Raw genomic sequence first — 10,935 nt, forward strand, 5'->3', positions numbered from 1 at the left:
GGTATCTAAAAAATCTTTACCTAACCTAGGGTCACAAATATTTTTCTCTGAAAGTGTTATAGTCTTATGTTTTACATTTAGGTCTGTGATTCATTTTAAGTTAATTTTTGTATATGGTACAAGTATGGATACAAGTTCATTTTTTCATATAAAGGTATCAGATTGTTTTAGTCTTATTTGCTGAAAAGACTTTCACCACTGAATTGCCTTTTCTCGTGTATAAAAAATCAGTTTTTCATATTTGTGTGGTTCTATCTCTGTGCTCTTTTTTCTGTTCTACTGATGCATTTGTCTATTTTAATGTTAATATGATATTGTCCTGACAACTGTAGCTTTATAATAAATCTTGAAATCAGTATTGTTAACTCTCATTTTTTTTTTTTAAGTCATTTTGGTCATTCTAAGTCTTTGGCATTTCCATATGACTTCCATATGAATTTTAGAATCAGCTTGTCAGTTTCTGCCAGAAAGACTGCTGCTGGGATTTTGATCAGAACTTTTTTTTTTAGAAAGGATCTTACTCTGTCACTCAGGCTAGAGTGCAGTGGCGTGATCATGGCTCACTGCAGACTCGACCTACTGAGTTCAAGTGACTCTCCCACCTTAGCTTCCCAAGTAGCTGGAACCACAAGCATGCACTACCATGCCTGATTAATTTTTTTTAAAAATATTTTCTGTAGAGACAACGTCTCATTATGTTGTTGCCCAGACTGATCTCAAACTCCTGGGCTCAAGCTATCCTCCCGCCTTGGCCTCCCAAAATGCTGGGATTACAGGTGTGAGCCACTACACCCCGCTTGAATGGAATTTTATTAAATCTGTAGATCAATTTGGGGATAGTTGATATTTTAATAATGAGCCTTCTAACTCATGAATGTCGTCTTATCTATTTATTTGAGTCTTCTTGAATTTATCTCAGCAGTATTTCATAGTTCTTAGTATATGAGCCTCACACACTTTTTTCCATATTTATCTCTATATATTTCATTTATTTTGTTACTATTGTGTATGTTATTTTTAAAATTTCAATTTCTGATTGTTATTTGCTAATATATAGAAATATATTTTATTTTTGTACATTGATCTTGAATTCTGCAACCTTGCTAAATCACAATTAGCTTTCTTATAGGCTTCATTGAATTGTTTATATAAGTTATTATGTTGTCTGCTAATACAGTTACTTTTTTCTTTCCAATATGGATATTTAAAAATTTTCTCCCTTATTTCATGGGCCAGAACCTCCAGTATAATGTTGACTAGAAATAATGAGAATGGACATCCTTTCCTCATTCCTCATCTTAGGGGGAAAGCATTCAATCTTTCTCCATTACGTATGATGTTAGCGGTAGGTTTTTACCAGGTTGAGGAAGTTCTCCCTTCTGCACCTAGTTTGCTGACAGTTTTTAATCAAGAATAAATGCCAGGCTGGGCTCGGTGGCTCACGCCTGTAATTCCAGCACTATGGGAGGCCGACGCAGGTGGATCACCTGAGGTCAGGAGTTTGAGACCAGCTTGGCCAACATGGTGAAACTCTGTCTCTACTAAAAATACAAACATTAGCTGGGCATGGTGGCAGGCACCTGCAATCTCAGTTTCTCATGAGGCTGAGGCAGAAGAATTGCTAGAACCTGGGAGGTGGAGGTTGTAGTGAGCCAAGATCACGCCACTGGACCTCAGTCTGGGCGACAAGAGTGAAAATTCTTTTTTTTTTTTCTGTCAACACACACACACACACACGAGAATAAATGCCAAATGCTTTTTGTGCATCTATTGAGATGATCATATGATTTTTCTCAGTTTTTTTTTTCTTTTTTTTTTGAGATGGAGTCTCACTTTGTTGCCCAGGCTGGAGTGCCATGGCGCAATCCTGGCTCACTGCAACCCCTGCTTCCCAGGTTCAAGCGATTCTCCTGTGTCAGCCTCCTGAGTAGGTGGGATTACCGGCACGCACCACCATGCCAAGGTAATTTTTGTATGTTTTAGTAGAAATGGAGTTTCACCATGTTGGCCTGGCTGGTCTTGAGCTGCTGACCTCAGGTGATCTGCTTGCCTTGGCCTCCCAAAGTTCTGGGATTACAAGTGTGAGCCCCTGCACCCAGCCCTCATTTAGTTTTTTAATGCAGTAAATTACATTTATTGATTCAAATGTCAAACCTTACATTCTTGGGATAAACCATGCTTAGTTACAATGCATTTTACTTTTTAAAATTTAATGAATTACATTTTTTAAAATTATTTTTTAAATTGTGGTAAATATACATAACATAAAATTTGCAGTTTAACAATTTTTAAGTGTACAGTTCAGTGTTAGTAAGTGCATTCACATTGTTGTGTAACCATTATCACCACCCATCTCCAGAACTTTTTTTCCTTGCAAAACAAACTCTGTACCCATTAAACAATAACTCTTCATTCCCTACCCACCTCCCCAGCCCTGGGTAACCACTATTCTCCTTTCTGTCTCTATGAGTGTACTCTGTGTATCCCATATAATTGGAATCATACAGTTTTTGTCCTTTGTCTGCCTTATTTCACTTTGCATAGTGTCATCAAAGTTCATTCATGTTGTAGCATGTGCCAGAATTTCTTTCCTTTTTACCATTGAATAATATTCTATTGCATGTGTATGTCACATTTTATTTGTCTGTTATTGGAAACATGTTCCATTTACCTTTTGGCTGTTGTGAATAATGCTACTATGTGTATTCTCCTTTTAATGTATTATTTGATTTAATTGGCTAAAATTTTTAAAAGAATTTTTACATCTGTATTCATAAGGAGTATTGGTCTGTGTATATTTTTTCTTGTAATGCTTTTATCTTTTTTGGTGTTAGAACAATGCTGTACTCATAGAGTGAATTGGAAAGTTTTTCTTCTTGTTCAAATTTCGGAAAATGTTAAGTTGTTGTGGAGAATTGGTATTATTTGTATTATTTCTTTCTTAAATGTTTGGTAGACTGTCAATATAGCCATCTGATCCTTGGAGTTTTCTTTGTGGGAAAGCTTTTAATGACACATTCAATTTTTTTTAATAGACATAGGGCTATAAAGGGTTTTGTTTTTTGAGTGAGCTTTAGTGGTTTGTAGTCTTTTAAGAATTTGTCCACTTCATCTAAGTTAGGATCATCAACTACTTCTATGAGCTAAATCTGGTTTGCTGCCTGTTTTGGTAAATAAAGTTTTATTGGAATGTGGCCATATTCATTTGTCTATGTATTGTCTATGGCTATTTTTGTGTTAGAGTGGCAGAGTTGAATAGTTGCAAAAGAAATGTTCTGGCCTGAAAAATATTAACTGGCCTTTTGCAGAAAGTATTAACTTCTGATCTACAGTTTCAACTTCATTGTCATAAAGTCGATCATAATATTCATTTATTATTCTTTTTAATATCTGTAGAATCTGTAGTGATGTAACTTTTCTCATTTCTGACATTTATCATTTGATTAATTTCCACTTTCATTCTAATTATTTCCTTTCTTTTGCTTATATTAGGTTTCATTTGTGCTTCCTTTTCTAGTTTTTTTTTTTTCTTTTTGAAATAGAGTCTTGATCTGTAGCCTAGGCTGGAGTGCAGTGGCATGGTCACGGCTCACTGCAGCCTTGACTTCCCAGGCTCAGGCAGTCCTCCCACCTTAGACTCCTAAGTAGCTGGGATTACAGGTGTGTGCCACCACACCTGGCTAATTGTTGTGTTTTTTGTAGAGATGGAGTCTCACCGTGTTGCCCAGGCTGGTATTGAATTTCTGGGCACAAGTGATCTATCTGCCTTGGCCTCCCAAAGTGCTGGGATTATAGGAGTGAGCCACCAGACCCCGCCCTTTTCTAGTTTCTTAAGGTGGAAGCTGGGGTCATTCATTTGAGAACTTTCTTCATTCCTAATATAGGTGTTTCATGATATAAATTTCTCTTTAAGTACTGCTTTAGGGATGCTAAAATTTTGATATGTTGTGTTTTCACAGGGAATGGGATCAGAGAAATTTTCAAAGGTTCTAGTAATCTTTCTTAAGCTGGGTGGTAGGTACATGGATACATTTGTTTATTTGTACATTTATTCTTTATATCTTACACATATAAATATTCTTTTGAGTATATTCTGTATTTAACAAGGAACTTTTAAAAAATGTGAATGGGAGGTAATGATGTAATAATCTGTTGGGTAAACAGCTCTGAGCAGTTACATTGTGAAGTGAAGCAGAGAAAGGGGGTAGTAATTTTAAAATGATGTGAGATAAAAGGGGAGATTGTTTTCGTATTGTTTTGTTTTAAAGCAAGTTTACTGATTTAAATAAGAGTCATAAACTTCATGAAACCATACAAATAGCAGATATAAAAGTCATATTCTGATGTGAAATTTGATGTGTTTAACCAAAACTCTTGCTTTAGAATAATAATACCACTTAATTTTTTTCTTAGATAGCAGTTTGAGTTATGCTCCAGCACCAAAAACAAATACTTCATTGAGTTCCAAGAATTCCCTATCAAAAACTAGAGACAAATTATCTTGGCCTAAAAAATTTTCATGTCAGATATTGTAATCAGTTACCTGTCAATATAAATTATAAATACCTCTTAAAAGTAGTCATAAGGCCAGGTGTGGTGGCTTACGCCTGTAATCCCAGCATTTTGGGAGACAGAGGTGGGTGGATCACTTGAGATCAGGAGTTCAAGACCAGCCTGGCCAACATGGTGCCCCCCGCCCCCGTATCTATTAAAAATACAAAAATTAGCTGGGTGTCGTGGTGCACGCCTGTAATTCCAGCTACTTAGAAGGCTGAGGTAGGAGGATTGCTTGAACCTGGGAGGCAGAGGTTGGAATGAGCCGAGATCGTGCCACTACACCTCCAACCTAGGTGACAGAGTAAAACTCCATCTCAGAAAAAAAAAAAAAAAAGTAGTTATAAAAGAGTAAGATGGGCCGGGCGCGGTGGCTCAAGCCTGTAATCCCAGCACTTTGGGAGGCCGAGACGGGCGGATCACGAGGTCAGGAGATCGAGACCATCCTGGCTAACACGGTGAAACCCCGTCTCTACAAAAAATTACAAAAAACTAGCCGGGCGAGGTGGTGGGCGCCTGTAGTCCCAGCTACTCGGGAGGCTGAGGCGGGAGAATGGCGTAAACCCGGGAGGCGGAGCTTGCAGTGAGCTGAGATCCGGCCACTGCACTCCAGCCTGGGCGACAGAGCGAGACTCCGTCTCAAAAAAAAAAAAAAAAAAAAAAAAAGAGTAAGATGAAAGTAAAAAGAAATTATTCTTGTTTACCAGAGGATAAGCAGCGAAATAAGCTGTTTGCAGCCAGTTATCTGTACTATGCCTATTTATTTAATGACATATAACTTCAGGATGTTTCATAAGATAACTGAGTAATTACTAAGCCATGCAATTTATTTGGTTTTTGTAGATAATACAACACACTTAAATAGTGAATTGCTTTTCTCTCTCTCTCTCTCTCTCTTTTGGTCTTTATGGCACGTCTTGCCAATCATATTTTTTCTCTCCAATAGGTTGTATGGTTCCTGGAGCTGGTGCAATTGAAGTGGCAATGGCTGAAGCTCTCGTTGCGTATAAGAACAGTATAAAAGGAAGAGCTCGTCTTGGAGTCCAGGCTTTTGCTGATGCCTTACTCATTATTCCCAAGGTACAACTGCCCTTTCGGCCAAATAACAACTGGTTAGACATAAAGGTGTTTAATTACAAATTGCCCATATTATCTGATAGTTAATGGAGTAGACAGGTATTTATATGCATTTCCTTAACAAATTTCTCTTAGATATTTTACAACTAAAGCAGGGAAACTTTTGGGATAACAGCCCAGAATCCTTGCACGATCTCATGAAATAGCCAGCTTACCCCCTTGCTTCTTTCTCTGAGTTCCAAAAATTAAAGCAGCTCCAAATATTTCCTTCAGAAATGACTCATGATTAATCATAATGAAAAAGTTTAGAATTTAAAATTTAGTTAGATTTTATGGTACATCTTTGTTTTGTTAGTGGTATCCAAATGTAATCAATTTAAATTGTGGAGAGTGAGGGCTTGAGGCTATTTAGCATTCCTAGGTACAACCTTACATTTATCATCATCATTTTAATTCCTAGAAAAAGAGAAAACAGAATTTTTCCATGTGGCAACCTAAGGACAGAAAGCAACCATTCCTTTCTCTTTTCCTTAATTTGTTTCAAACCACCTTAGAAATATAGTAAAATTACTTCAAAGATGCTATTACCATGAATTAAAACATTATTAACAATGCCAGCAAAATCTCTTTGCTAATTTTTATTAAAATTTTTCATAATTTGTGAAATCTTTGTGAATTAGATTTCTATTTTTTCTTTCCCTAGAGTAGCAAAGTCAGTATGATCTTGTTGTTGACAGAAATTGGTAACCCCAGTGTACATTGGTGGTACCTTTTTCCTCATCAGCTGGTGATTTGGGACCACTTGGAAATGAGCCTAGTTTGGAGTGCGGGTATCTCCAACCCTGTTACCACAGGTCGTGACTCTCCTCATGAAGATGAGAGGCACAAAGGTGCTGCAAATATTCTGGTTTCTTTAGCAAGTGCCTATGAAGAACTGGAGGGCATGTGACTAGCAGCACTAGAGGAAACAAGAATATCATTCTACTTCCTTCCACACTAAAAAAAAAAAAAAAACACAAAAACCTTTTGCAAGGAGGGAAATTAATGTAGTAGAGTGGAAATGGGGGAACTCTGATGTCCTCAGAATTTACTGTGATGTGCATAGGGGCAATGTTTAAGTAAATATAAAAAGTACTAGATAGATGAAATAATACTTTGATTTAGATTGAAAGTGGAATTCTTCAAAAGGAGATGATTGCCATATTATAGATGTGTTTTTACAAGAGTAAAGAGTATTTTGATATTTGAGATATGTGAAGGTATTATGCATATATGTTTATTATTATTTTTATTCCTAAAGGTTCTTGCTCAGAATGCTGGTTATGACCCACGGGAAACACTAGTAAAAGTTCAGGCTGAGCATGTCGAGTCAAAACAACTTGTGGGCATAGATTTGAGTACAGGTAAGAAAGGGAAGGAAAATTAGCTGCTTAATAAAGAAAGAGGTTATTCTTTAGTTACCCAGATCTTATAGTAAAGAAGTAGAGATTTGGGTAACTTTAATATTTAAATTTTGGATGCCTTTAGTTTATTTTTGAGCTTCTTAAAAAATGTTCATTCATTTGAGAAATAGTTGTTGAGTGCTTGATTTCCTCTTGGGCTTCACACAGAACAAAACAGACAAACATATCTGCCCCTGGGAGCTTATGTTGTAGTGGGAGAAGGTAGGCAGTAAATAATAACTTTAATAAATAAACTCCTTCAGCATCTTAGAAAGAAATGAATTATATGAAAAAAAGAGTGGTTTACTAATGATCATGAACGCTAGTACAGGAGGGTGGAAAGAGAATGACAGCTTAAAGAGGTTGGTCATGGTAGGCATCATCAAGATGTCTGTTGAAAAAAAGTAGAAGGAAGTGAGGAAATCAGCCATGTAGGCAACTGGGGTTAAGTGTTCTAGGGAAAGAGAACAGCTAGTGGAAAAGCCAGTGTCTGACGTTTTTGAGGAAGGAGGTGAGAGGTGACAGAAGGTCAGATCATGCAGGGGCATTTAGACCAGTCTCAGGACTTTGGCTTTTACTTTAGAGGAGCAGGGAGCAATTTTGAGCAGAGGTGTGACATGGCCTAATTAATTAATTTATGAGGCAGTCTCGTTCTGTCTCCCATGCTGTGGAGTGCAGTGGCGCGATCTCGGTTCACTGCAACCTCTGCCTCCCAGGTTCAAGCAATTCTCCTGCCTCAGCCTCTGGAGTAGCTGGGAATATAGGTGTCTGCTGGCACGCCTGGCTACTTTTTGTATTTTTAGTGGAGACAGGGTTTCACCATGTTGGCCAGGCACGTGGCCTAATTCTGTTTAAGAGAATCACTCTGGCCACTCTCCACTCTGTAGAGAAGTCAGCTGAACAAGTAGAAGGTTGGAGTTGCAATCAACTGTGGTGGAGAAGACTGGCTGGAGCAGGTTGTGGGTGAGAGGACATTAACATTCAGGTTTGGCAGAGTCAAGGTTGAAGCATCTGTAATCTTTTAATTTAAAAAGTTGGATATATGGGTCTGGAAATCAAGGAAGAGGTCTGGGTTGGAGATTAAAACTTGAGAGTCAGGCCGGGTGCAATGGCTCACGCCTGTAATTCCAGCACTCTGGGAGGCCAAGGTGGGTGGATCATTTAAGGTCAGGAGTTCAAGACCAGCCTGGCCAATATGGTGAAACCCCATCTTTATTAAAAATGCAAAAATTAGCCGGGGTTGGTGGCAGGCACCTGAAATCCCAGCTACTTGGGAGGCTGAGGCAGGAGAATTGCTTGAACCCGGGAGACAGAGGTTGCAGGGAGCCGAGATTACACCACTGCACTCCAGCCTGAGTGACCGAGCAAGATCTCTGTCTCAAAAACAAAAACAAAACACCAAAAAAAAAGAAAAAGAAAAAAGAAAACAAGAAACAAAAACACTCAAAAAACCTTGAGTGTCATCAGATGTGTATGGTTTAAATCTAAAAGTCTGAATGAGATCACCTAGGGATTAAGGGTAGAGAGAAAAGAGGCTAGGACTGAACTTTTGGGTACTCCAACATTAAGAAGTGAGAGAGGAAGAGGAAGAACCAGCAAAGTAATCAGAAAAGGAGTCACTAGTGCAAAAGAAAGAAAACCAGAGGAGTGTGGTATCCTGGAAGATAACAAAGAGTAGGCCGGAGAGTGTGATCAACTGTGTTAAATACTGATAGATGAGGCCTGAGAAGCAACCATTAGATTTGACAATATGGAGGTCATTGATGACCTTGACAAAAGTAGTTTTGGTAGTGTATTAAATATTTTTAGAAGATATCAATTAATATTAATAGAAAATAGTAAGATTTTGGTATTAAAATTGTTTTTACTTTTCAGGTGAGCCAATGGTAGCAGCAGATGCAGGAGTTTGGGATAATTATTGTGTAAAAAAACAACTTCTTCACTCTTGGTAAGTTCATATGAATATAAAGTGAAAGACCTCTAGAGTTATAATTGATAATATTAAGATGAAAATGTTTCTATTATTTTTGTCATTGTACAGTGGAAAAATTGTCAAGTGTTTGAAAGGTGTGGTATTGTTATTAGGACTAGCTTCTGTCATTTTATAGTTCATAGTCCCTTTTATATTTTAAGTCTAGCAGTGTTATAAGAAAAATTAATCTTACTATTTGAGGGGGAAAGAAAAGGGGAAATTTACTGAAATAGTAGCACATGCATGATGGAGAAAATCAAATGATATTGTAAAAATGAGCTCAATTTTGCTGGAATATAAATCAGGAATGCACCTTATCAGCAACGGAGTTTAAATTATAATACAAAGGGTGACATTTGGGCCAGTGCAGTGGCTCACACCCATAATCCCAGCACTTTGGGAGGCTGAGGCAGGTGAATCACCTGAGGTCAGGAGTTCAAGACCAGCCTGGCAAACATGGTGAAACCCCGTCTCTACTAAAAATACAAAAATTAGCCAGGCTTGGCGGCAGGTACCTGTAATCCCAGCTACTGGGGAGGCTGAGGGGGGAGAATTGCTTGAACGTGGGAGTCAGAAGTTGCAGTGAGCTGAGGTCTCGCCATTGAACTCCAGCCTGGGCAATAAGAGTGAAACTCCATCTTGGAAAAAAAAAAAAAAAGGTGACTTTTTGTATTTATTTGTATTTGTATTTGTATTTATAACAGCCTTGTCTCATAAAATATCGTACCAACATCATTAAAGTACCCTACATAGGTAAAGATTGCTGGAGAAAAAAGCTAAGAGTGGGTTAGTAGGCTTTACTCACCCTCTCATCTTTTTCCTTAGCACAGTGATTGCCACCAACATTCTCCTGGTTGATGAAATTATGCGAGCTGGGATGTCTTCTCTCAAAGGATGATTGAATTCAAAATCAACCCTTATAGAAGATGAAATTTAGTACACTTTACATCTGACTACTATTGTGTAGCCTGAGCCATTCTGAATTTCTACACAATAAATGCAGTTTATATCTTTTGGATCTTAACAGTCTCAAAAAATATTTCGTCAAGGTATAAAGAACACAAGAAATACTTTTACAGTAAAGGAATAATAATTGAAATATTTCCCCAAGAGTCCTAACTCCCCACCCTTTGTTGTATGCTACTGCAGTTGTTATAGCATAGGATCTTTATGATTCTTAGGCCTTTTGGCAAGTTTTAAGTAACGAAATAGAGGTTTTAGTGCACCCAAGTAAATTTCCAATTTATCAGAGGGTATAAATGTAGTAGGACAAAATGTTTCATTTTCTCTCAAAATTCTTTCAGTGACATCTCACTGCCACTCTTTCCTCTTATAAATATGGCGTGTAGCTTTGGGTTACATTGTTTATAATATTTGATTCAATTTATTTTGGATATCATTTATTATATTTTACCTGGTTTTTTTTTTTTGTATATATGATCAACAATTTATGCTACTGTGCTAGCTCTGGTAGCTCTCTTTGACTAGATGGTGAGATAGAACAGGTCTCATCTGGAAAGATGAGAATTGTTGACACCAGCAGTGGGAAATAATTGTTTTTGGCTTATAATACAACTGTTCAGTGTAGATATTATAGCAATATCTTTCTTGTTTGAAACTCTAGAATTAATCTATTATGCTTTTTATTGTTACTAGAGTTCTTGTGGTTAGCTTCTTTCCATGGATGTTAGTTGATAAGAGACTAAAATATGGCAGGTGCATTAATGGAACTTTGGCCTGTTTGTGCATATAGCATATAGGAGAAGGTTCCTTTAACCATTTAATGCCCTAGTTGAGAACCTATGATTTTATAGCCTGTTTTTTTTCCACTTAATATGCTATCAACATCTTTCTAAGTCAGTATTCAGACTTCTTCTTCTTCTTCTTTTT

General features: G+C 37.4%; 1 protein-coding gene across 5 annotated transcripts in view; it reads left to right on the plus strand.

Annotated features, from left to right (window-relative positions):
- Nucleotides 1-10,082, plus strand: part of CCT6B (chaperonin containing TCP1 subunit 6B) — a 54,247-nt gene extending 44,165 nt beyond the window's left edge. For 4 of the 5 annotated variants that reach the window (XM_033184200.1, XM_033184199.1, XM_033184197.1 and 1 more), the window contains 4 exons: nucleotides 5,501-5,634; nucleotides 6,932-7,034; nucleotides 8,949-9,021; nucleotides 9,871-10,069. In XM_033184200.1, the coding sequence (XP_033040091.1) occupies nucleotides 5,501-5,634; nucleotides 6,932-7,034; nucleotides 8,949-9,021; nucleotides 9,871-9,943 (383 nt within the window). In that variant the 3' untranslated portion in view covers nucleotides 9,944-10,069. Of the gene's footprint in view, nucleotides 1-5,500; nucleotides 5,635-6,931; nucleotides 7,035-8,948; nucleotides 9,022-9,870 lie in introns of all 5 variants that reach the window. The other variant, XM_033184195.1, reaches the window with a different exon arrangement.
- The last annotated feature ends 853 nt before the right edge of the window (nucleotides 10,083-10,935 follow it).

The sequence above is a fragment of the Trachypithecus francoisi genome, unplaced genomic scaffold (genome assembly GCF_009764315.1).
Source record: "Trachypithecus francoisi isolate TF-2019V2 unplaced genomic scaffold, Tfra_2.0 Lachesis_group20, whole genome shotgun sequence".
NCBI classification, from domain to species: Eukaryota; Metazoa; Chordata; class Mammalia; order Primates; family Cercopithecidae; genus Trachypithecus; species Trachypithecus francoisi.